The 26337-nt window shown below is 42.4% G+C and overlaps 4 protein-coding genes and 1 pseudogene across 7 annotated transcripts in view; 3 read left to right on the forward strand and 2 right to left on the reverse strand.

The window, feature by feature from the left end:
* Positions 1 to 26337, reverse strand: part of ccdc186 (coiled-coil domain-containing protein 186) — a 1196038-nt gene that overhangs the window by 257402 nt on the left and 912299 nt on the right. The window lies entirely within an intron of this gene.
* LOC121840764 lies at positions 754 to 1825 on the forward strand (annotated as a pseudogene).
* On the reverse strand, positions 2848 to 4070 carry si:ch73-303b9.1. The gene is made up of 3 exons (XM_024382411.1): positions 3972 to 4070; positions 3115 to 3822; positions 2848 to 2934 (listed from the first exon to the last, which is right to left on the reverse strand). The coding sequence occupies exons 1-2, from the start codon at positions 3994 to 3996 to the stop codon at positions 3116 to 3118; spliced, it is 732 nt and encodes a 243-aa protein (XP_024238179.1). The 5' UTR covers positions 3997 to 4070; the 3' UTR covers positions 2848 to 2934; position 3115.
* Positions 4556 to 13148, forward strand: mybl2b (v-myb avian myeloblastosis viral oncogene homolog-like 2b). The gene is made up of 15 exons (XM_024382403.2): positions 4556 to 4848; positions 5335 to 5431; positions 5545 to 5616; positions 5775 to 5867; positions 6072 to 6292; positions 6485 to 6629; positions 6729 to 6782; positions 8891 to 9097; positions 9307 to 9579; positions 11423 to 11595; positions 11717 to 11816; positions 11930 to 12037; positions 12136 to 12252; positions 12341 to 12472; positions 12712 to 13148. Exons 1-15 carry the CDS (start codon positions 4808 to 4810, stop codon positions 12838 to 12840), a joined length of 1962 nt encoding a protein of 653 aa, XP_024238171.1. The 5' UTR covers positions 4556 to 4807; the 3' UTR covers positions 12841 to 13148.
* Positions 15475 to 26154, forward strand: LOC112220520 (dolichyl-diphosphooligosaccharide--protein glycosyltransferase subunit 2). Of its 3 annotated transcripts, none has more exons than XM_024382388.2 (17): positions 15475 to 15485; positions 15871 to 15985; positions 16509 to 16696; positions 16877 to 16972; positions 17157 to 17332; positions 17545 to 17620; positions 17761 to 17895; positions 18229 to 18405; positions 18685 to 18803; positions 18992 to 19097; positions 19567 to 19658; positions 19778 to 19892; positions 19995 to 20276; positions 21536 to 21631; positions 22012 to 22087; positions 23353 to 23482; positions 25491 to 26154. In XM_024382388.2, exons 1-17 carry the CDS (start codon positions 15477 to 15479, stop codon positions 25504 to 25506), a joined length of 2004 nt encoding a protein of 667 aa, XP_024238156.1. In that variant the 5' UTR covers positions 15475 to 15476; the 3' UTR covers positions 25507 to 26154. The 3 variants fall into 3 exon arrangements, with proteins under 3 accessions (XP_024238156.1, XP_024238150.1, XP_024238161.1); XM_024382382.2 differs by lacking the exon at positions 15475 to 15485 and adding an exon at positions 15590 to 15658; XM_024382393.2 differs by lacking the exons at positions 15475 to 15485; positions 15871 to 15985 and adding an exon at positions 16041 to 16170.

The raw sequence follows: 26337 nt of genomic DNA on the forward strand, positions 1-26337 counted from the left end.
CAGACAGAGAGAGAGAGACGGACAATTCTACAAAAGGAACAAACTTTTCAACAGCGATCAAGACGACACACTGAGCGTAAATATATTGATTGCAATTGTTCCCGAATGAGTGAGTGTTCATGTGCAAAGGATTAGCATTTCAATTGTTATAATTATCACTCTGTAGTGACTTCTCAGGTGAACCCCACTCCCCCTTTTGTCTAACAAGCCGCCATAGCCCACTAGGGCACATTCTCCTATCATTTCTTGTAACCATATTTACTTTGTTTGTTTGTGTGTGCACTTCTGTGATTGTTTAGTTAGTTAATAAATAAATTATTCAAGACAATTGATGTATGGATGACTCATAGTGAAGACTGGGTTCGTGCAGATAACCAACCATTTACGACATTTGGAATGAGACTTATGTGAGGTAAAGTGAATGATTCATTAATCAGAGCCAATTGTGCTCGCTCTTTTACCCTTTTCACATGATCATATCGACCCAAACTGTACTGTGCTGGTTCGGATATTTTTGTCCTTTCCAGCATGGTTCTTGCAATTATGATAGAGACTTAACCGGACCAGAACAGTACAGCTTGGTATTTGACGACGTCCTCATGGCAGGCTCGTTAACTTCTTCACAGCAACACCAGAATAGTTGTGAGAGTGTGATCACAACCACTGTAATGGTGATGATGTAATGGTTGGTGAACCACTATTTGATCCCCTACTGACTCCATTAGGTTGTAATGTTGCCTGTCTATTTTTGTTATGCAGGATGTCGTTTTCCAGTGGATAATGGGTGATCAAATTAATCTGAACCAGATAGATGCAGAGGACCCCGAGGTGAGAAGCCAAGGAATGTTTTATGATCTGCAGTTTTAACTTTTAGTTCTAGAAGTGACACTTCTCATTCTGTGTTTTGCCCAGATTACACCATGCTACCAGACACAGGCTGCCTGTCTGTGCGACTACGAGTATGCTTGCAAGAGGGAGAGGAAAACCCACGAGACTTTACCTCCCTGTTTGACATGTCTACTCAAGCTATCAAACACTTTTTCCCAAGTCATCAGGTGGAAATACATACTGCTTTAGAAACTGGACAGACATCAGCTCATTACCGTAGGCCATAGTTGGTGGCTACATGATGTTTTGTCTGCTTTGCCTACATGTTTACGGGGGGGGTTTGTTGACACCAGTGTGTTTGACTTGTCCCACTGCAGTTCCTACAAGCAGATGTCAAACATGAGCCCCTCCAGCTGATCACACCTCAGTTTGAGACTCCCCTTCCCCAGCTGGAGCCTGCTGTAGGTTTCCCCGCTCCTGTCTAGCTCAGCCGTCTCACAGATTGAATGTGGATTCTGTACACTCGACTGACAATGGCATGTGCACTAGACTGTATTCAACAACACTTTTTGCTAATTGACTGGGATTTATTAAAATGTGACAATACACACTTGATCATTGTAGAAAATTATACATTTTCCATCCCTCTAAAATGTGTGTGTGCTCTCCTATGTGTTGCTTTGAGCAGGTCTTTCCGCCCGTCTTCAGGGACCTGCCTCCCCCCATGCTTGACCTGGATGAAACCTTCTCAGATTGCATTTGGCACAGCTCTCCAACAAATGTAAGTGTTAACCACAGGTTATATTTGAATCGAGCATTAACAGAAAGTGTTCTGTATTCTTCCTGCAGGCACAGACGACGATCTAGAGTTCTACGTGAGGAAGTGTGGATACATCTTGGGGGTGAGAAGCTGGATAAAGACCAAAGGGATGCCAAACACATCTTCCAGGTTGTAGAGTTCAAGAAGCTCAACCAGGTGAGCGATATGACCAATTGAGTCTTTGATAAAAATGCACACTATTTGTTGATCTTGGCCTTGGTTGACATTAATGTACTATAAATGATTCATCCCATTTCTCCTATACAGGAACATGACACACAGACCAGGTTTTCCCCCATTCCGACGTATCAACTTCACACATGACCAAAAATGTGGACACCTGCTTGTCAAACATCATGGGCATTAATGGAGTTGGTCTCACCTTTGTTGCTAATACAGCCTTCCACTCTCCTAGTGGAAAGCCTTCCTAGATGTCGGGACATACTTCCGTTCAGCCAGGAGCATTAGTGAGGTCGGGCGATTAGGCCTGGGTTACAATTCATCCCAAAAGGTGTTTTTGTTCTGACCTCACACAGGGTATGGTCATGCTGAAACAGGGAATTTACTTCCAAACTGTTGCCACGAAGGTGGATGCACAGAATTGTCTAGAATGTCATTGTATGCTGTAGTTTAAGATTTCCCTTCACTGGAACTAAAAAGGGCCAAGCCCGAACCATGAAAAATAGCCCCAGACCATTATTCCTCCAAACTTGTTGGCACTAGGACAGGTTTTACGTTCTTCAGCATTCCCCGTTCTGTGAGCTCCTGTGGCTTACCACTTCATGGCCGAGCCATTGTTGCACCTGGAAGTTTACTTCACAATAACAGCACTTAGTTGACCAGGGCAGTTTTAGCAGGGCAGAAATTTGACGATACGTCTTGTTGGAAAGGTGGCACCCTATCACATTTATAGTCACAGAGCTTCAGTAAGGCCCTTCTACTGCCAATGTTAGTCTGAGGAGATTGCATGGCTGTGCACTCAATTTTACCCATGTCCATAACGGGTGTGGTTAAAATAGCCAAATCCACAGTCTAGATTAAATATAAGAAAATGCAGCGCCATATCCTCCATCAAATTGAAGAGAGTTGATTTGTTTAGTGTTCTAAATGTGGGAAACCTCATACAATATACTTGTTTGTGCTATAGCATCATAAAATGTTGGCATTTGCGTCATTCCCTAAATACTCAAGAGGCACTGTCGATTTAAGCAATACAAAACTTTATTTACTATAATAGGTTCATGTAAAATAAAATTCACAGGCATCTTGAATATCCTCCTTAAGGTCTGTAAAGGTGAAATAAGAGAACATGTCAATATACAAACCATTAAAACAAACTCTGAAGTCTTAGTTTAACAAGGAAATCTCATGCCAAGTCTAGTCCGCTTACATCAAAAACACTTTCTGGCCAGGACACGGCAGCAACTAAAAAAAAAAAAAAAAGTCACTGAACCGGAGAACCTTACCTCAACTTTTCAGTACAGCACTGTCACATCCCCACTTTGGCTTGTCAAAACCTGTAGGGATGGCTGTACGTCTATGCCATTCATCCTCAGCTGCTGATGCTGAACCTGAGGTCTGGCTCAGGCTGGAACTGAGACTCGAACCCATAGTGACCTCCTTCCAGGACCTTTGGTTGTCCTCTGTGTCATTTCCATGTGGGGGTGAGCCTGACCAGATCAGGGAGATCTCAGCCAGGGATGGTGGTGCAGACTGGAACTTGGGACTCCAGGTAGTCTCCAACGTGCTTGACTCAAGGATCGGTTTTGGACTGTTAGTCTCAGGTTTGATTAGGGAGACCTCCCAGGCAACCTGCGAGGCAGTCAGATCAATGTAGGACAGATCCAATGGGCAGGCTAATTTGGGTTTCTGGAGGAGGACCTGCTCAGCAGGAGTAGAGGACTTGCTCTCTACAGGTATAGTGAGCCCTGGTGTTTGTGTAGCCTCCTTAGAGTTCAGGTTCATGGCTTGAGAGGGGGACACAGGGTTGGGAGACTGACACAGGGAGGCCAGGAGGGATTGTGTGGAACCATAGTACTCAACAACAATTCTATTTGGAGGCCGCACCGATGTGGACTGTCCCATCAGTGACAGAGCAGACGCAGATAAACTCTGGTCCAAGAAGCCTTTGTCGAGCTCTGAGGGAGATGGGCACTGAAAACTCATGGACGCATCTGTGAAGCAAATAATTCAACACATTTAAAATGTCTCACCACCACATGATTTAACATGCAACTGTTTTGATTATTCTTCATATTAATTAGCATAAATGTACCCTATGCAGAGAGTCAAATTGCTTTGCCAAATAAATCTGTTTTCTTACCAGCACTAGCAAGCTCCTCATCCATGTTTTTAGATAATCATTGAATGGTTGCCTAATTACAATGCAGCTTGTTTTTAATCTGCTGGTTGATTGTCTCACCTGTTTGGTAATGAAGGCCCGCAACGACAAGGTGGAGGGGGGTGTATAATTCAGCAAAAAGACCAGAGGGGGTGTGGTATGTGGTCTATATACCATAGCTAAGGGCTGTGTCCAGGCATATTGGCCATATATTACAAACCCTGCGGTGCATTATTGCTATTATAAACTGGTTACCAATGTAATTAGAGCAGTAAAAATAAATGTTTTGTCATATGGTCTGATATACCATGGCTGTCAGCCAATCAGCATTCAGGGCTCAAACAACCCAGTTTATAGTTTGTTAAAAGTGAGCATTTATCTGTAGTCTTTATATGCATGAATAGATATGAATTGTTTATTCGGTAGACAGAAAAACAGCATTGTGAAAAGTCACTAGTCAGACAATCCGGGCCAATTAAAAAATATATATATATTTGTGTCACTTGACAAATCATAGGAACGAATCAATGACTGTATATGAACAAATAGAACATTTCAATTCTGCGCGCGCACACCTCTGGTCACGTCACTCCCGGGAAAGCCGTGAGCCTGCGAGAAAAGAAGCGCGCGAGATAGGAACTTGAGCGCGGACTAGTGTGTTGTCAGCAATCCAGTGTACCTAGCCCAGCGACAATTAGATTTTTTGTTTTTACCAACGTGGATTATATACGACAAACAGACTTGCTCATATAATATAGTTTGTAAATATATGCACGACGTGGGCAAAAAAAATATACAATATATTTTAGTTAAGGGTGATGGAGGTAAAGCAAAGGGAAATGTCCTGGTGGTCGCGCGGGTAAGTAGTTAGCTAATCGGATTCTAACCATTGTTATTGTTAGCTACAACAGCTGTTGGATAAATAACAATGCCCATATCCTAATGTTATTTTTAAGAGGACAGGGATCTATGTACCATTTTATAATATGAGATTACTGAATGTCATCGATTATTTTTGAGCATTTACGTGATTTGACCGCCCTTTTGTTACCCCACCAGTTGAGGTCGACGTCAGATGTTGCTAACTAACGTTACGGCAGTCAAATCATGCCATGAAACAATAAATTAGCGAATGTTATAATGCATACCGTAGTAATCAGAGAACACAAACGTTTACTAGCTCACATAATATGTTGCTTGTAGTAAGTACCTAGCTAGGTATAAAAATGCTTTGTTTGAGAATTCTGTGACTAACACCCAAGCCAGCTACTTTTCAGTACAATGCATGTGCGCCCTTTGCATGAGTTTGATCTCGACCACCACACCCTGTTGCTTGTCTTTTTAGAGAGGATGGGGAGGAGGCAATGTATCAGGACACTGACTCTGACGTGGCTGAACAGAGAGACTGTGGAAAGGTCAAAGTGAAATGGACACAAGATGAGGTGAGTTCATGTCCCCTTACATATCCCCCACCAATGCTGATCTATAAATGGTTGGTTATTTGGAATGAGCTAGTTACTTAGCTCTTCATAAAATGCCTGTACTTTATTCTCAGGATGACAATCTCAAAGCGTTGGTCCAAAACCGGGGACCAAATGACTGGAAATACATTGCCAGCATTTTACCGGTGAGCGAGTTTGACGGAGTACAGTATATATTCTGTTATATCCAGTTGAAAATACAAATAATACAACTGAAGGGTTCAAATATGAAATACGTTCTGAAGGCGTGTGGGGTTTATTTTGCATTAAATCATTAACTGTATGGTAACCCTGTATGGCACAGAATCGCTCAGAACACCAGTGCCAGCACCGCTGGTTGAAGGTTCTAGATCCAGATCTGGTCAAAGGGCCATGGACCAAAGAGGAGGACGAGAAGGTTAGTTGTGATGGTGACTATTCTACAATCAGTTCTACTAGACTTCTTTGTGAGAGTTATTGAGTTTTACTAATAGTTGTTCAGTCAGCTCTACTTTCCACTGGCTGCTTTGACTCCTATCCAAGGACAGCCTCCGGGTGGCTTGTACTGCCACTCAGAGGACACATTTTCAGACTGCCACCAACCCTGCATTCCTCTCCACAGGTGATAGACCTGGTGAACAGGTATGGCAACAAGCAGTGGGCTATCGTGGCCAAGCACCTGAAAGGCCGGCTGGGGAAGCAGTGCAGGGAACGCTGGCACAACCACCTCAACCCGGACGTGAAGAAATCCTCCTGGACAGCAGAGGAGGACCTCATCATCTACAAGGCCCACTGCATGCTGGGAAACCGCTGGGCTGAGATCGCCAAGCTGCTCCCCGGAAGGTAACTGTGGTACTCCAGCTAAGAGAGTCACTCTGACATGTCTGAGCTGAAATGTCAGGATCACGCAGAACAGTTTATGGGTCTCCACATATTTTGTGATAAATGAATGGATTGGAGTTGGATTAGTGCTCGACTTCATACACTAGCTATATCTTGATTACTACAACATTATGTTAACATTTCACGTTCCAGGACAGATAATGCTGTGAAGAACCACTGGAACTCAACCATCAAGCGTAAGGTTGAGATGGGCTTCTACAGCAGGGTGGATCCTTCTCTGAAATGTCAGCAGATGGAACCAGAGGAGAGCATGGCCCACCACAGCAGAGATCAGCAGGTTGGTTCCTTCTGAAATCAGTTTGACAACATCTGGGCTATGCTCAAACTAATCCTTGTTATGTTTTTCTGTGAAACATGATTTGTTATGTCTCTACAGATGGACTATGGTGGTTCTATGGAGAGGGAACCAGACCAAGATCCCACACTGCCGGTAAAATGCAAACACTGCTAACTACTATAGGGGGTAAAGCAGATAAACTGTGATTTATATTATAAATGGAGTGCCTTCAGAAAGTATTCAGACCCCTTCCCTTTTTCTACCTTCTGTTAAATTACAGCCTTATTCTAAAAGTGATGATCATTTTTATTTATTTAATAAATCTACACACAATACCCCATAATGACAAAGCAGTAACAGGTTTTTAGACATTTTTGCAAATGTATTAAAAATCAAAAACAAATCTCTTACATAAGTATTCAGACCCTTTGCTATGAGTTTCAAAATTGAGCTCAGGTGCATCCTGTTTCCATTGATCATCCCTGAGATGTTTCTACAAAAGTCCACCTGTGGTAAATTCAATTGGTTAGACATGATTTGGAAAGGCACACACCTGTCTATATAATGTCCCACAGTTGACAGTGCATATTAGAGCAAAAACCAAGCCACGAGGTTGAAGGAAATGTCCGTAGAGCTCCGAGCCAGGATTGTGTTAAGGCACAGATCTGGGAAAGGGTATCAAAACATTTCTGCAGCAGCATTGAAGGTCCCAAGTAACACAGTGACCTCCATCATTCTTAAATGGAAGGAGTTTGGAACCACCAAGACTCTTCCTAGAGCTGGCCGCCCAGCCAAACTGAGCAATCGGGGAGAAGGGCTTTGGTCAGGGAGGTGACCAAGAACCCGATGGCCAGCCTCCCGAGTGGAGCAGCGTTCTAAGGCACAGCATCGCAGTGTTGCAGCGTCACTACAGCCTGGGGTTCGATCTGGCCGTGACCGGGAGTCCCATAGGGTGGCGCACAATTGGCCCAGCGTCGTCCGGGTAAGGGAAGGGTTTGGCCCGGGGGGGGGCTTTACTTGGCTCCTCACGGTCTAGCAACTCCTTGTGGCGGGCCAGACGCCAGAAAGCTGACTTCGGTCATCAGTTGAAAAGTGTTTTCTCCAACACATTGGTGCGGCTGGCTTCCGTGTTAAGCGAGCAGGCGCGACGTGGCGGGTCATGTTTCGGAGGACGCATGACTCGACCTTCGCCTCTCCCGAGCCCGTTGGGGAGTTGCAGCGATGAGATGAACGTAATCATAAAAAGGGGGTAAAAATATATAAAATAAGGAACCCGATGGTCACTCTGACAGAGCTCCAGATTTCCTCTGTGAAGATGGGAGAACCTTCTAGAAAAACAACCATCTCTGCAGCACTCCACTAATCAGGCCTTTAAGGTAGAGTGACCAGACGGAAGCCACTCTTCAGTAAAAAGCACATGACTGCCCGCTAAAGGACTCTCAGACCATGAGAAACAAGATTCTCTGGGCTGATGATACCAAGATTGAACTCTTTGGCCTGAATGCCAAGTGTCACATCTGGAGGAAACCTGGCACCATCCCTACGGTGACGTGTGGTGGCAGCATCATGCTATGAGGATGTTCTTCAGCTGCAGGGACTGGGAGACTAGTCAGGATCGAAGGAAAGATGAACAGAGCAATGTACTGAGAGATCCTTGATGAAAACCTGCTCCAGAGCACTCAGGACCTCAGACTGGGGCGACGGTTCACTTTCCAACAGGACAACGACCCTAAGCACACAGCCAAGACTACGCAGGAGTGGCTTTGGGACAAGTCTCTGAATGTCCTTCAGTGGCCCAGCCAGAGAAACTCTCCAAATAAAGGTGTGCCAGGTTTGTAGCGCCGTACCCAAGAAAACTTGAGGCTCTAATCACTGCCAAAGGTGCTTCAACAAAGTACTGAGTAAAGGGTCTGAATACTTATGTAAATGTGATATTTATTTTTCATTTTTATACATTTGAAAAGATTTCTAAAAACCTGTTTTAGCTTTGTCATTATGGAGTATTGTGTGTAGATTGTTTCCCCCCTCATCAATGTAATCAATTTTAGAATACGGCTGTAACGTGGAAAAAGTAAAGTGGTCTGAATACTTTCTGAATGCACTGTATAAAGTGCAGTACATGCAGAGCATTTGCATGTTAGAATATTACTAGTTTATACTAGTCTTCAAGGTAGTACACATTGTGTGTGTGTGAACATATTAATTTAATGTATTCCTCTGGATCTCCATTCTGGTTTTCAAGCTTATGTTGCTCCCTACAGGAGAATGCCAATACATCCACTGTAAGAGGCGGACCGAAAGAAGCAGGCTTCCACAAGGCTGTCTCTCCTCAGCAGTCAAAGACCCCCAAAAGTGAGCCAAACACCCCAGGAGGTGAACTGAATACCAGTAGCTGGGTGGTGGACAGCTCAGGCTTCCTCTCTCCCAACGGCCCAGCCTTAAAAGAGGTGATGGAGATGGTGGATGGGGTAAGAGGGCTGGATGGGGTCAAAATACCTCTGTTTTCTGAATTTCACCATGTTCATCTTCTGCTTTGAATGGAACACCAAAGAGATCTCATTTGATGATCAGATATGGCAGACAAGATGTCTGACTATTTTGGTAAGAATTAGTTTGTCAAATTATATTTATTTTCATAAACGTCTTTACTTTGTTTCTGTTTCTTTTCCTCTACCAGGACTTGGATGGCTGGTGTAACATGGCTGTCTTTGATCTGCCCGAGGAGAGCCAGAGCCCAGAGCGGACCCAGTTCCGTCTGGAGGGCAGTGCCCTACAGGAACTCAGTAAGGGTAACCGGGGGGAGCTGATCCCAATCTCCCCTGGAGGAATCACCCCACCTTCCATACTGACCCGCCGCAGCCGCCGTCGCATAGCTCTGTCCCCTGACTCCAACAACTCCAGGACCCCCAAGAGCACCCCGGTCAAGATCCTGCCCTTCTCACCCTCACAGGTAATGGCTCAACCACCATAACCTAACACAGTAAAAAAAATGACTCGTCGTTGCCATTGTTTTGTACAGAATCATGTGGCCAAAAACACATTTTTTCCATGTTTAATTTCCCTAAAATGAAATTCCATATTTTTATTAAAAAATATATATACATATATATTTCACCTTAATTTAACCATGTAGGCTAGTTGAGAACAAGTTCTTATTTACAACTGCGACCTAGCCAAGATAAAGCAAAGCAGTTCGACACATACAACAACACAGAGTTACACATGGAATAAACAAACATTCAGTCAATAATACAGTAGAAAAAGTCTATATACAGTGTGTGCTAATGAGGTAGGATAAGGGAGGTAAGGCAATAATTAGGCAATGGTAGCGAAGTAATTACAATATAGCAATTAAACACTGGAATGGTAGATGTGCAGAAGATGAATGTGGCAGTAGAGATACTGGGGTGCAAAGGAGCAAGATAAATAAATAAAATACATTATGGGGATGAGGTAGGCTATGTACAGGTGCAGTGATCTGTGAGCTGCTCTGACAGCTGGGGCTTAAAGCTAGTGAGGGAGATATGAGGCTTCAGTGATTTTTGCAATTCGTTCCAGTCATTGGCAGCAGAGAACTGGAAGGAAAGGCGGCCAAAGGAAGAATTGGCTTTGGGGGTGACCAGTGCTACGAGCGGGAGCGCGTGCTACGGGTGGGTGCTGCTATGGTGACCAGTGAGCTGAGATAAGGCGGGGCTTTACCTAGCAAAGACTTGTAGATGACCTGGAGCCAGTGGGTTTGGCGACGAATATGAAGCGAACGCCAGCCAATGAGAGCGTACATGTCGCAGTGGTGGGTAGTATATGGGGCTTTGGTGACAAAACGGATGACACTGTGATAGACTGCATCCAATTTATTGAGTAGAGTGTTGGAGGCTATTTTGTAAATGACATCTACGAAGTCAAGGATCTGTAGGATGGTCGGTTTTACGAGGGTATGTTTGGCAGCATGAGTGAAGGATGCTTTGTTTACGAAATAGGAAGCCGATTCTAGATTTAATTTTGGATTGGAGATGTTTGATGTGAGTCTGGAAGGAGAGTTTACAGTCTAACCAGACACCTAGAATATGTGGACAACTACAAATACCTAAGTCAGAATTGTCCAGAGTAGTGATGCTGGGCAGGTGCGGGCAGCGATCGGTTGAAGAGCATGCATCGTTTGAGAAACCAAGGCTATTGAGTCTGCCGATAAGAATGTGGTGATTGACAGAGTCGAATGTCTTGGCCAGGTCGATGAATACGTCTGCACAGTAATGTCTCTTATCGATGGCGGTTATGATATCGTTTAGGACATTGAGCGTGGCTGAGGTGCATCCATCACCAGCTCTGAAACCAGATTGCATAGCGGAGAAGGTACGGAGGGATTCGAAATGGTCAGTGATCTGTTTTGTTAACTTGGCTTTTGAAGACTTTAGAAAGGCAGGTTAGGATGGATATAGATCTGTAGAAGTTTGGGTCTAGAGTGTGTCCCCCCCCTTTTGAAGAGGAGGATGGCCGCGGCAGCTTTCCAATCTTTGGGAATCTCTAGACGATATGAAAGAGAGGTTGAACAGGCTAGTAATAGGGGTTGCAACATTTTAGGCAGATCATTTTAGAAATAGAGGGTCCAGATTGTCTAGCCTGGCTGATTTGTAGAGGTCCAGATTTTGCAGCTCTTTCAGAACATCAGCTTTCTGGATTTGGGTGAAGGAGAAATGGGGGAGGCTTGGGCGAGTTGCTGTGGGGGGGTACTATTGCAAATGGACGTTAGGTGTCATTTTAGTGAAATGGTTTCTAAATGCAGTGTGTGTTTCCAGTTCCTCAACATGTGGACCAAACAGGACAACTTTGAGCTGGAGAATCCATCTCTCACCTCTACGCCAGTGTGCAATCAGAAGTCTGGGGTTACCACACCACTACACCGTGACAAGACTCCACTCACACAGAAGGAAAACTCTGTTTGCGCATCCAAGCTGTACCCAAACTCAGTGTATGTAATAAGGCATTATTGACACATAATTGTCTTGTATGTGCTAAGTTATTATTGGCATGCGATACGCTTAATCTCTCGTAGCAGTAGAGAATTATATTTAGTTTGTCTTTTTATCAAGGTTCATCACACCCAACCACAAGTCAAATCTTGACACCACCCCACGGACTCCAACTCCATTCAAAAATGCCATGGAGAAGTATGGTTCTCTGCGACCAATGGTGAGTCCCTCACTTGCTACTGTTGTCAATGAAAGCACCTGGATTGTCAGACGATTTGTATGGATAATTTCTTCAATATCCTGCTGAAAATAGTTTATTTCTGTATGTCTTAGCCTCAGACTCCGAATGAGGAGGACTTGAAAGAGGTCCTCTTGAAAGAGGCTGGGATTGAGCTGATCGTGATGGATGAGAGTCCACCTGAGCAAAGACGCAAGCAGGTGGTGAGTACGATGAAATTTTACGATAATTTACTTTCACAGATGATGCTTCTCAGTCTTATGGAATGGTCTGACTATGTGGTCCATTCCTTTGCTTTCAGCATCGACCTCCAATGAAGAAAGTGCGTAAATCTCTGGCTCTGGATGTCATGGACTGCAAAGAGATAGTCACTGTGAGGCATCAGTCCATGAAGTCTGAGCCCAAAACCTTTTCTAAGGTACATTCATTAGACATGGATTTAATTCTGCTGTTATTGTTGATGGTGATTTCCTCCATTTATTTGTATATTGTTATCCTTGTGGCAGGCTGAGATGTCTCTCAACTCCTCGTCCTTTTGTATGAAGACTGAAGATAAAGAGGAGAATGTTCTGGATCAGGGCTTCTGTTTAGGACCCAGTGAGAGTGGTGCATATTCCAACCCAGTGCCCCCAACCCCAGTGAGTACTCTAATGAAATGCTACCATTGGCTGCCATCTAAGTGAAATTATTATTAAATAGCTGTCTTTTCCCTTGTTTATTAGTATACTATATCATAATCAGGAGTTTTCTAATAGCCTGTAATGCATACATATTTTTTGTTGTACATGTCTTTTATCATCTTTTGTAATGGTTTTCATTTCCCTCTATTTGTCTGTTTTGCATCTGAAGTTATTGATATGCTTTGCTGTGTTCTCAGATGTCCAAGGCATGGGAAGCAGTGGTATGTGGACGTACTAAGGACCAGCTCATAATGACAGAGAAAGCAAGACGTTACCTCCGTTTACTGAAATCCCACGCTCCTAACCGGGCCCTCATCCTGTCCTGAGCCCTCACTAACCTCGTTGTCCTCTGTGCAGACATTTCCATTGTGTTAAATATAGGGTTGCAAAATTCTGGTAACTTTCAATTAATTGCCTGGTTTTCCCAAAATCTCGTTTCCTCAAACCATGATTTCTAGAAAACCAGGGAATTTATTGAAAGTTCCTGAAATGTTGCAACCATAGTTAAAAACTCCCCCGTGTCGATGTATTCAGAGCGCTTGACTTTTTCCACATTTTGTTACGTTACAGCCTTATTCTAAAATGGACTAAATTGTTTCCCCCCTCAATCTACACACAATACCCCATAATGACAAAAAAAATACATACCACATTTACATAAGTATTCAGAACCGTTACTCAGTACTTTGTTGAAGCACCTTTGGCAGCGATTACAGCAAGTCTTCTTGGGTATGGCGCTACAAGCTTGGCACGCCTTTATTTGGAGAGTTTCTCACATTCTTCTCTACAGATCCTCTCAAGCTCTGTCAGGTTGGATGGGGTGTGTCGCTGCACAGCTATTTTCACGTCTCTCCAGAGATGTTCAATCGGGTTCAAGTCTGGGCTCTGGCTGGGCCACTGAAGAACATTCAGAGGCTTGTCCCAAAGCCACTCCTGTGTTGTCTTGGCTGTGTGCTAAGGTTGGGAAGAGACGCATTGAAACATGGTCATTGTCAGGGGTCGTTGTCCTGTTGGAAAGTGAACCTTCGCCTCAGTCTGAGGTCCTGAGTGCTCTGGAGCAGGTTTTCATCAAGGATCTCTTTGTACTTTGTTCCGTTCATCTTTCGCCTTGATCCTGACTAGTCTCCCAGTCCCTGCTGCTGAAAAACACCCCTACAGCATGATGCTGCTACCACCATACTTCACTGTAGGGATGATACCAGGTTTCCTCCAGACGTGATGCTTGCCATTTAGGCCAAAGTGTTCATTCTGGTTTCATCAGACGAGAATTGTGTTTCTCATGGTCTGATAGTCCTTTACGTGCCTTTTGGCATACTCCAAGCAGGCTGTCATGTGCCTTTTACTGAGGAGTGGCTTCTGTCTGGCCACTCTACCATAAAGGCCTGATTGGTGGAGTGTTGCAGAGATGTTAGTCCTTCTGGAAGATTCCCCCATCTCTACAGAGGAACTCTGGAGCTCTTTCAGAGTGACCATCAGGTTCTTGGTCACCTCCCTGACCAAGGCCCTTCTCCCCTGATTGCTCAGTTTGGCCGGGGAGCCTGCTGTAGCAAGAGTCTTGGTGGTTCTTGGTGGGGACCTTCAATGATGCACAAAGTTTTTGGTACCCTTCCCCAGATCTGTGCCTTAACACAATCCTGTCTCTGAGCTGGTCTGAATACTTATGTAAATAAGGTATCTGTTTTTATTTTTAATACAATTGCAAAAAAAATCTAAAAATCTCTTCTCTTGTCGTTATGGGGTATTGTGTGTAGATTTAGATTTTTATTTAATCTATTTTAGAATAAGACTATAACGTAACAAAATGTGGGAAAAGGGAAGGGGTCTGAATACTTTCCAAATGCACTGTATATATGGAGATAGTTTAGTGCCTTTTAAAATAAAGGGTTAAATACACCCCAGCTTAGACTCTTATGGATTAAACATGGTAAACATGTTTCAATGCGTCTCTTCCCAAACTTAGGCAGCATTTACACAGGCAGCCCAATTCTGATATTTGGGCTGCCTGAGTAAACCCAGCCTGGATTGTGTTGGTATCGATGATAGCATGGTTTTAGGTTTCTAAAACAACATTTTGTAAAAAAATTGATCTTGTGCTGTGTTGAGCGTGCTCAACTGAAGTAATGTTTTCTCAGTCCTGGATACTTGTAAATATGGAAAGAATTGTATTGTAGGGCAACTTTATGGGTATATAAGTGTTTCAAATGTAATGCAGTTTGAATCTACACACATCGTTCTCTCGTAAAGGTCTTAATAACACTGTACAAAAACAATTTAATCCACATTTATATCAAATTTGTCATACTCAAATGTAATAGAAAGGTCTAAATGTTTTCCTTTTGATATCTAAAGTTCACATGTCATTTTGCACTTACATCTATCAGTATTGGAGTTGTTTGTAACTGTGTTTGTCATGGTTGCGTTTGATTACCTGATCAATCAATAATGAATCTAAACAATTGACTCACACAAGTGAACAGATGGTTGGTGAGGTTGCAGAAATGTTTGTTTCCAATGATCTATTTTTACATACTATGTTAAGAGGAGAAGCATGTGACGTGAATATGCATCACCATAGAAGAATCATACACTCGGGTTGTCCTATTCTCATGTCCAAAATGTTAAGAGGTACAGGATTTTTCTACTGAAACCTGATAATGTTTTGTGCAGATAACAAAATGTATGAGAATCTCGTTTTTTTTACTAATGTAAACAAACTAAAAATATTAAATTATATGAACAGTTTGTAAAATTCCCTGTGCATTTGCAATGTGTGATTGAAAAATATTAAATGTATGTTGTCTTTTTATTGACTTAATCGGTTGGTGAGCTATTGATTTCGTGATTAATCAAAGATGGGCCAGATTAGGAATTTTGAGTGTGGTTTGTTTCTTGATGAGGACCAATGAAAAACGGACACAATGCTTATGTGAACCTGCCCCTTTTTGTGTTGAGGGGCAGTCACATGAGCCCGGTAACGTTTGAAAGGCACTGAAATAGAATGTGAATGTAAATGTATAATATTTGCACAGATTTTACCCGATCATTTGATCTACATTTTTTTGTTTTGTTATTCTGGCCCACATTTCCGACATGTCCAACAACCCTCTGGTTCTGATATCAGAACGCGTTCATTCATTTGCAGCAGTTAGTTGTAACCAATTATACGAATAGGGGTAACGACACTAGCTGTCAGATTTGGCATTTCATAAAACAGCATCTGAAGACATATGATTTTAAAATGTTATTTTATTGTAATATATTTGGGAAATAATACGTTGTGTAATAGGTGGTTGTTTAATAATAACACATACCAAGTCTGAAAATGCAATTACCACCCCATGTCTTTGAAATTGTAGTCTCCAAGGCTTGGAACCCGGAAGCAATTGCGGCTCTTAGGTGACGATACATTAGACGACAAGAGTGAGCCAATGATCTATCTATACATCATTGGAGTGGACATGGCCCAGCCTCGTAAGTATAAAGCGTTTTTTTTCTAAATACGATCGAAGTAAACTTCTTATTACTAGTTGCCACCCATATGTAGTAATATAGTCTAGCGCTGATTTTGCCAAAGTCTACAAATGGTGCGTGCAAGTATGTAACGCCTGGACTCCAGGCTGGAGTGACAGGACCAATGTGGAAGCTAACGTTAGCAGGTAGCTAGGATGTCGTAGACTCGTAGCTAACTAGATATTGCTATACATGTACATCATCATGAATTGGACTGTATACAAGTGTACGTTGTCTGTATTATGATTCCCAACGTTAGTTTTCCTCAACGATGTGTAAAATCTATCGCTCACGTTAGCTGGTTAGCTAGCTTTCTAGCTGGTTCCTCTAGTTAAGAAATGGGAGTGTTATGCATCGGTTACTGTGCAATGGTTGCATGATCGAGACTACAAACAAGTCACACTTCTAAAATGGGAACTCAAATAGTTGAAATCTTTCCTCTCCTACTGACCTGGCTGTAACCATCATGCATGTGTCCCCACAGGTGTGTTCTGCTTGGTCCTCCTCACCGCGGCTCTCGGGGCCCAGGCTCTGACTCCATCCCATCACCTCTCCCTGTCAGACGTGGAGAGACTTAAAGGCCTCCTGAGCCAACCCTTCACAGACCTGGCATCAGCATACTACTCCATCGTTGGTTTGAGCAAGCTTGGAGCCTCAGTTGCTGATGAAAATGTAAGAAAATGAGCTTCTAATTATTGAAGGAAAGAGGCTTGATTGTTGTATCCAAAACATGTAGGCTATGGCATGTTTAGTTACCTCAGGCTATTCACTTCTATAATCACCACAATGTTTACCGATGTGTTTTACTGTACAGCTTGTTGCCTTATTAAATCCTTGTTTTTTATTTTGCAGGATTCTTGTCAGTTTCTGAAGGCCCAATTGGACCCCATGAGTGTCGACTCCCTCTTCTTCGCTGCTGAGGCCAGTCAGGCCATCGCAGACTGTGAGGTAAGTAGTCCTATAGGGAGCTTACTTATGTATGACAAAAAAAACATGTAATTTGCTCTTCCAGTAACATAAATGGTGGCTTGCATGGAATTAAGTCAACATTTATGATGGTGGTTTTGGATGCTCTGCCAGTGAAGTCCTTGCTTAGCTCTGTGTTCTCCCTCTTTATGAATGACTTATTTAGATGCCAGTATCCAACGAGACCCGTGACATCCTTCTGGCAGCAGTCAGCGAGGACTCTACAGTAACACAGATCTTCAGAGCTGTCAGCGCCCTCAGTTCCCTGGGGCTTCCTCTGGCTTCACAGGAAGTCGTCGCTGCCCTCGTCGCCCGTATTGCCAAGGAGGACAACGTCTTGGCGTGAGTAATACCCGCTGGCCTGGCAGATTGAACAGACTTGCTGCTGAATCGTTTCTTTGATCATTTGGGTTTTTGAACTTCATTGTTACTTTGTCCTTTCTAACAAACTTTGCTTTTGAACAGATAACGCATTCCTATGGCCATTGATCTAAAGACTTGACACCGTTTTGCCATAGTAAAGGGACTGGTTTTTTTCTTGTCTCTCTGTACAGGATCACTACTGCACTCCAGACTGCCACCCGTCTCTCCCAGCAGGCTGAGCTTGGAGGAATCCTGGAGGAGATTGAGGTGAGTTTCACAAGTCCACTAGGTGGTGCTGTGCTACAGGTTTAGTCAGATGAATTACTTTGCAAAGTTGCAAATTTCCTACATGCGAACTGGTTTCTCAAGCAGAGATGTTGTATTTGAACCTTTCTCTCCCTCGTAAGGATCTGGCAGCACGATTGGATGACTTGGGTGGAGTGTACCTCCAGTTTGAGGAGGGACTTGAGGCGACCGCCCTCTTTGTGACAGCAGCCTACACACTGTCAGACCATGCGGACACGGAGCCTCCTCTGAAAGAGGTAACCTGCTGTCACCATTTATGTGGGTGGTAGAAGGGACGCAGGTTGCATGAGGCGGTGTGACTTTTTCCCGATCATGTGTTCTGTATTAGATCTCTGGAATGGAACTCCAGAGTAGCTTGCTTACTTTCTCGTGTTTATTTTATGTTTCTCGTGTCTTTTTTGTTCTACTTGACTTTTACATAACAAATAGTACTACTGATATCGATTACTGCATTGTTGGGAAAGAGCAAGCAAGAAAGGATTTTCAGTGTACTTGTGCACGTGACAATAAAACTTGATACCCCAGCTATCTTATCAGATTACTATAAATGTGAGCTTTTATCCCCACAGGACCAGGTGATCCAGCTGGTGAACTCTGTGTTCAGTAAGAAGTCCTGGGATTCCCGGTCTGAGGCGTTCAGTGTAGCCTGTGCTGCTGCAGCTCTCTCCAGCAACCGCTTCCACGTGCCAGTCATCGTCAGTACCCAGGGGCCTGCAACAGTCTCCCACAGCCAGCCAATCCTGCATGTATGCTCTCCTCTACTACTGCAGTGTTTATCATCCAGTGACATTAAAACATTTTTAAAAGTTTTTTTATTTTTTTAAGTTTATGATTTAGATGTCATCAATTGGAAACACGTTTGAAGGATGTCACATGAATAGTGTTTCTTACTTGAGCCCTAACCTTGTTGACATGAACCCTAGTGGACCTTGTTCAGTGCCCTTGCTAGTCCACCACTGGGTAAGGGTCTCCACCCCATTTTCTTTTCACTGACCCTTTATCTGCCTCCTTGTCTTTACCCACAGCTTGTGGTGACAGACATCCTGTCCAATCCTCTTGCCTCAGCCAATCTGCTGGTGGAATCTGCACAAGCTGTTGCCTCTAAGAGTGTTGTACTCAGCCAGGCACCTTTCTCCCTCAGAGAGTAAGTATGGTAGACAGACTGATTTTTGAATTTGTCTGGGCAATAATTTTGTGTAGATTAATATTGAGTGTTATAGAATCCAAGCTTTAATCAAATCTTTGCAGTCAAGGAAATATCTCTGCTGTTCATGCATGTTATTTGTATGTCAGCGTTGTAGTGTTTAATAATTATGTCCAACTGTTTTACAGTGGCATTTTTGAACTTAACTTTATGGCTAGCCAGCCAGCCAGTGGATATTACCAGTTTACTGTGGCTGTCACCGGGGACAGCCGATTGGTTGCCAATCAGGTTGAGGTGAGCTCGTCTTTTATTCAAAAGACATTTATTGGGAATCATTTGATACCCACATAGATGTAACATAAACATCTTCTATATAGTATTTGGTAGTTTAGTATTTTCTTAAATGGGGGCATGGTACACACAATGCCAAGTAAAGAAGGTCTATAGTTTTGGATTTGTTGTTTTGAGAACCATCAATTAGTCTAAATGTTGTTGGAAGTTAAGTCAGAGTTGCCTCTTTGGGATTGGTCAGAAGGTTAGCAGTTCATTGTGCTTGCCAAGGAAGGTTATTCCTACAAAGTAGCCTTTTCCATTAGCGTACATAACCTTTTATATTACTTGACCAGGTATGAAAACTAACCTCTAGCATTTACTTTAGCTTTCTCTGACTCACCATACATGTGACAATCACTCTGCTTCATTTGAATTTCTTCATATGAGTTCCATTTTATTCCTTCATTTCTCTCTCTCCACCTGCCTTCAGCTGAAAGTAAAGGTGTCCACTGAGGTAGCCGTCACTAATATGGACCTGTCTGTAGTGGATAAGGACCAGAGCATCGGCACCAAAACATCCAGGTCAGAGAGCCCAATCATGTATATGAAGGCATTTTAATACTTCCCTTGTGAGACCCATAACACAGAGGTTGTCCTTACCCATAGCCACACAAAATAAATCTAAAGTATGTCATTTTCAGGGTGGACTATCCCTTCAAGGCCAAGGGCTCCTTTACTGCAGACAGCCATCAGAACTTTGCCATGAATTTCCAGTTAGTGGATGCCAACACTGGAGTAGAGCTCACTCCCCACCAGGTATTTAGCTTTTTCTGTGTTAACATTTTTATGTTCCTGCTCTCATTCTGTCAACATTGCATTGTGCTACACCTCTTGAGGGTATTTTGTTTTTCTTTACAGACCTTTGTGAGGTTTCACAATCAGAAAACTGGCCAGGAGGTTGTGTTTGTTGCTGAGCCGGACAGTAAGAACCTTTATAAGTTTGAGCTGGACACCGCAGAGAGGAAGTCTGAGTTTGACTCCATGTCTGGGACCTATGTCCTCCACCTCATCGTGGGAGATGCCACCTTGGAGAACCCCATTCTGTGGAACGTGGCTGATGTTGTCCTGAAGTTCCTTGATGAGGAGGCCCCAGCAGCCATCCAGTCCAAGACCCTTTACATGCCCAAACCAGATATTCAGGTTAACAACAAGCCAAACACTTGCATATAATTGAACATTGTGATGAGTTATGTAACATTTTGTTTCGCTACTCTTGAGGCTACTAGTCATAACTTGAAATGACTAATGAAGATAAGATAAATTTAACTCGGGTGCATAGTCGCTGATAGATAAACTAGTTAAGTGATAATGCCAGAGAAGCTGGTGTTTTGATATATTGGCAAACTGTGCCAATAATATATATACTCCAAACACTGGCTTCGAGGGCATTATCACTTTGATACAACATATTCAAATACTGATTGGCATATTTTCATTAACATTATTTTGATGAATTTATTCATAATATTTTATCCCTCCACAAGATTTAGGCCCAACGCAAATCTAGGGTTGCTACCCAAGCCGGCTGGTCATTTGTTCTATCGGTTCAGTTGCTAGAGACGCGACCCAGTCGTTCAGTCTTTTTGTTCTGTATCTATGGACGCAACCCAGTTGTTTGTTCTAAATGTTCTATTTCCACACTGGCTGGCAATGTAATTATCCATTACTTGCTAGCTAGCAAACCAGGGCTAACTTAGTCACGTCAAAAAAACAGAATAACAGAGTAGCTGCATTTGTTTAAGCTGTTTCTAATGCCATTTATCTGGACACATCCATAACAATGAGCTAATGAGGCGCGCATAGAAAATGTGCTCACTCATCAGAACACTTGTTTAGAGGAGCTAGTCAACAACACAGCCAACTTCGAACTGAAACTGGAATGACTGCAAACTAGCTGTACATTGTTTAGTTTGATCTTTTTTCAATTGACATTTCTTTGTGTATATATCCATAAAAATGATGCTGATTCATGATTGACTGGCTGAGAAAAGCTCCCTTCCTGTCTGTCTCATCCCGACTCCCGACACATTCATTACTATGGGACAGCTGGAGATCGATTTTGAATATTGAAACAATGTTGGAAATGTCGGAGAGACAGACAGCAAGGTTTATACAAAGCTTGGTTGTTGAAAGCTAAATATTACTCTAAAAGAAATGTGAGCTAATGTTTAGATGCTTTTTATAGTGGAGATCAAGTTTATAAATTGCTGGGCAATTGTGTAGTCAAATGGAACACAGTAAATAGGCATTTTAACTTCATAGATTTAGCTGGTGGTAACTTGTGGAATAGACACCGGCTGCTATGCAGTTTTAACCAATCAGCATTCAGGATTAGACCCACCCGTTGTATAATAAATGGATAAATAACTGGACTTGAATGATGTTCTCCTCCTCTGTAGCACTTGTTCCGGGAGCCTGAGAAGAAGCCACCCACGGTGGTGTCTAACACCTTCACAGCCCTCGTCCTCTCTCCGTTCCTCCTGCTCCTTATTCTGGTGAGGCTCGCTTTACTTCTCTATGTTTGGTTTGTTCAATGGTAACCTTTTAGAAAGGGTTCAAATCTGCCTCTATTCAGTCTGAATGTTTTGTATTTACCCAGGCTTAGAATAAAGCCTTGGTACATCCTGAATGAACCTAGGTTTTTGATTTAACTGAACACTGATTTTAATTTGAAATTGCAATAGCAATGCTGTATGACATAAAATGTATTTTCTATGACATTTACAGTTTTGAGTGATGACATTGTCCTGGCTGTGTAAGGCTTGGATCACTGCATTGTGTGCTACCTGGACAATCTATTTTCAGACCCTTTGTACTGTTGTGGTTTTTGTACTGTTGTGGTATAGTTTATTCTTCTCTCTCCCTCTCTGTTCAGTGGTTCAAACTCGGGGCCAACATCTCAAACTTCAGCCTCTCCCCCAGCTCTGTGCTCTTCCATGTGGGCCACGCATGTGAGTACTGAGCAATGATGTAGTTCTGAGTCTAGGGTTACAATGGGAACTACTGGCATTGTCACTCCACAGATACAGTGCCTTCAGAAAGTATTTACACCCCTTCACTTTTTCCACATTTTGTTGTTACAAGGTGGGATTCAAATGGATTTAATTTACATTTTTGGTCAACAATCTACAAAAAAGAATCTGCAATGTGAAAGGAAAAATTATATACTTTTTAAAAATCACTAATATATCTTGATTAGATAAGTATTCACTCCGAGACAATACATGTTAGAAACACATTTGGCAGTGATTACAGCTGAGAGTCTTTTTGTGTAAGTCTCTTAAGCAATTTACACACCTGGATTGTACAATATTTGCCCTTTTTTATTATTAAAAAAACTTCAAGCTCTGTCAAGTTGGTTTTTGATCGTTGCTAGGAAGCCATTTTAATGTCTTGCTGTAGTTTTAAGTCAAAACTAACTATTCACTCGGGAAAGTTCAATGTTGTCTTGGTAAGCAACTCCAGTGTAGATTTTGCCTTGTGTTTTAGGTTATTGTCCTGCTGAGCGGTGAATTCGTCTCCCAGTGTCTGTTGGAAATAACATTTTCCTCTAGGATTTTGGCTGTGCTTAGCTGTATTCTGTTTATTTCCCCCCCCAAAAAATCCTTAGTCCTTGCCAATGACAAGTATACCCATAACATGATGCGGTTACCACCATGCTTGAGTGGTACTCAGGGATGTTTTGTGTTGGATTTGCCCAAAACATAACTCATTGTATTCAGGACAAAAAGTTTATTTCTTTGCCCAATTTTCTTTGCAGTATTACTTAAGTGCCTTGTTGCGAACAGGATGCATGTTTTGGAATATGTTCTATTCTATACAGGCTTCCTTCTCTTCACTTTGTCATTTAGGTTAGTATTGTGGAGTAACTGCAGTGTTGTTCCACCCTCAGTTTTCTCATATCACAACCATTAAACTCTGTTTTAAAATCACCATTGGCCACATGGTGAAATCCCTGAGCAGTTTCATTCCTCTATATAATAATAATTAATGACTCAAGACATTTCAGCTTTTAATTGTTTATTCATTTTGAAAATGTTCAACGAACATTTCCACTTTCACATTATGGGGGATTGTGACAATCTTAATTAAAACAATTTAGATTATTCAAGCTGTAACGCAACAATGTGTAAACAGTCAAGGGGTGTGAACTTTTTGAAGGCTGTGTATATCTTTTTCCTAGTTGATCACCTTTACTCTGTTCTTGTTGTTCCAGGCATGCTGGGTCTGATGTACGTCTACTGGACTCACCTCAACATGTTCCAGACCCTCAAGTACCTGGCTATCATTGGCAGTCTTACCTTCCTGGCTGGAAACCGCATGTTGGCCCAGAAAGCAGTGAAGAGGTATGGCCAGAGCTCTACGCTGACCTTTTTTACAAGGAGCACGTGTGAAAATTAGAAAAATGTTGGCGCACAGTAAGAAATTTAGGAGCACAATTAAACATGTTTCAGGTACTTAAGCTAGAATCCTTCATTTCTCTAGGCACACTGGTGCTCATAAATAAAAAATGCCAGGCTTCGCAGCCAAATATTTAGGCGCATATGCAAGTAAAATGGTCGCACTGTAGAGCCCGAGGTTAGGTATGGCTCCTGTTAGCGATCGCAACACAGACTGTCAGTTTCTTTCTGGAGAGCTCTCGACCACATGTAGAAAGTTTGATGTCTTTTTAATATGACAAGGGCTCTGGGGGCTTTTAATATGACAAGGGCTCTGGGGGCTTTTAATATGACATGGACTCTGGGGGCTTTTAATATGACATGGACTCTGGGGGCTTTTAATATGACATGGACTCTGGGGGCTTTTAATATGACATGGACTCTGGGGGCTTTTAATATGACATGGACTCTGGGGGCTTTTAATATGACATGGACTCTGGGGGCTTTTAATATGACATGGACTCTGGGGGCTTTTAATATGACATGGACTCTGGGGGCTTTTAATATGACATGGACTCTGGGGGCTTTTAATATGACATGGACTCTGGGGGGCTTTTGGACCTCTGTTGGTTGTCAGAGATGTGGCTGACTATTCTTTCAGGGCCTTTGAGAGGGTGTGTAAGAGCCTACGGTGGCGCACTGCCCCCTTGGTGTGTGTCACCTGTGACCCCCCCACTGACCGTGCCAGGCTAGCAGAATAGTGGAGCCTCCACTGTAGAGCGTATAACCACTGGGACCATGAGGGCCTGGCCAGATTGCACCGTGTGGGTGATTCCCCTCATACCTTCTCTCCAAAGGCCATAGAGACCGAGGTAATATGTGTCACTGGCTGAAGACGTTAGTCTAATTGGCCAATTTTACTGTGGAATTACTGCACCTTGTTCATGCCATTTTCTAACCGAGTCCTTTCAACCATTTGCTAGTCTAATGATCCTTCTGGTTGATGTGGTGTCAGTGGATTTAATTTTGACTTGTTTCTGCTTGCCTGACTTTTCTTTCTTTAGCCACTGTCTCTTATAGTGACTGCCTGTCTCCTTAACTCTCCTGTGTACTCCTTGCTACATTTCTCTTTTTCAGGATTGCTGCAGAGCAAAGTAGTAGGTTGGCAAAGTATAGGAGCCTGCGGTAAAGGCCTGTTTTCTAATAACAAAGGGCCAGTCTTCCAGGCTGAAGTAAGGGCATCTCTATGGACTGCATCCCCATTGCCCTGTATAATGCATGGCTGTGTGGTGCAGTCAGGACTCACTCTCTATCTAGTGTTCTGGCCAGCATCTTGCTCATCCCACCACAAAATCATCTGCTCACCTTTTACAGCTGGGACTATAAACCAAAAATAATCGACATCAACCATACCGATCACTCATCGCAGGCATTTTGCTGATATCTTTCATTACGATAAGTAGCCTATACTAGAGAGATTTGAAATTAATTTTCTAATATGCGTTATTTGTTAATGGGACAATTGATGGCTACAACCATCAAACTAGTAGTAGTTTAAAGGAAAAATAAAAATAAAATAAGCTATGGTGCACATTGTTATTAACCTAGAGCTCTTTATCTTTATTGCAATATGGATTTTTGACCTTTAACATCCTGTCTGTCACCATTTTATTCATCTTCATATTGCCTGCCATTGTACATAGTTATTCTCAGATGCAACATGTGTGGTGTCATTATTGGCTGAGCTCAGAATGAACCTATGTCATCCTGATTGTTCTGCAGTTCATGTTCTGTTGCTGAGAAAGTCCTGTACACTTCATCTTTATGCTGTAAAGAAATGCATGAGGAAGTTTAACACATCAGATGTGTTAAACATGTATCCAGGACTTGTCATTCAGGTAAAAGGCTTTAAATTAGATGATTGTTTAAAGCTTACAAACATTCTAATGTATGTATGTATGTTCTTCTCTTTCAGACTTGCAAGTAAATGACAAGATTGAAGAAGATTTAAAGATGCTTAGTTTTTGGTTTTCAAGGATTTGTTTGACACCGTCAACCATCAGACTGTCAGAGGTTATACCATGAATCCAATGGACAATTTGAAATGCAGTTTCACTTTTCTTTTTCAACTTGAAAATAATAAATGTTATAATCCAAGGTGTTGGTAGAGGGTCCGGACAGACTCTGACACAATACTCTTACTGAGGACTGGAAAGAACCATCCTTGCACTTCATTTTTCTGTAACTTTGTTTGCCCTTTTTTCATATTTTTATTTTTTTCACAACTGGCTTGGTTGGACATCATTTATGGTGTCAAAATGTAATTGAGATGGATATTTTTTTCCCACGTTCTCTGTGCCCATCTTACTATGGCTATGTATCAAAAGGTGCATCAAGAAGTAAGCCATAGATTTAGAGATTTAGATTAGAAGTCCTTTTGATGAAGTTTATTGATGGTGGCTTCACTGACATGTTCATCATGAGTCTGTAATGTATGCTTGTCTTCTCAAGGAATTACATGTGGAGGGTGTGAGCTATTTTCCCCTTACAATAAAGACCTAACCCCCTCTAGAACAACATTTTGATGGGCAATTCAATAAAATCACATGTTTTTGTAATGAAATAAAGAAAGAAATGGGGATTAAGTGTACTGCTTTTTCTTCTGGGTGCAATACGCCCTTTGTAGTGTTGTAATATATATTTTTAAAGTACTTAATTTTAATTTTTTATTTATTTCACCTTTATTTAACCAGGTAGGCTAGTTGAGAACAAGTTCTTATTTGCAACTGCGACCTGGCCAAGATAAAGCCTAGCAGTGTGAA

This window comes from Oncorhynchus tshawytscha, linkage group LG25 (genome assembly GCF_018296145.1).
Source record: "Oncorhynchus tshawytscha isolate Ot180627B linkage group LG25, Otsh_v2.0, whole genome shotgun sequence".
Lineage (NCBI taxonomy): Eukaryota > Metazoa > Chordata > Actinopteri > Salmoniformes > Salmonidae > Oncorhynchus > Oncorhynchus tshawytscha.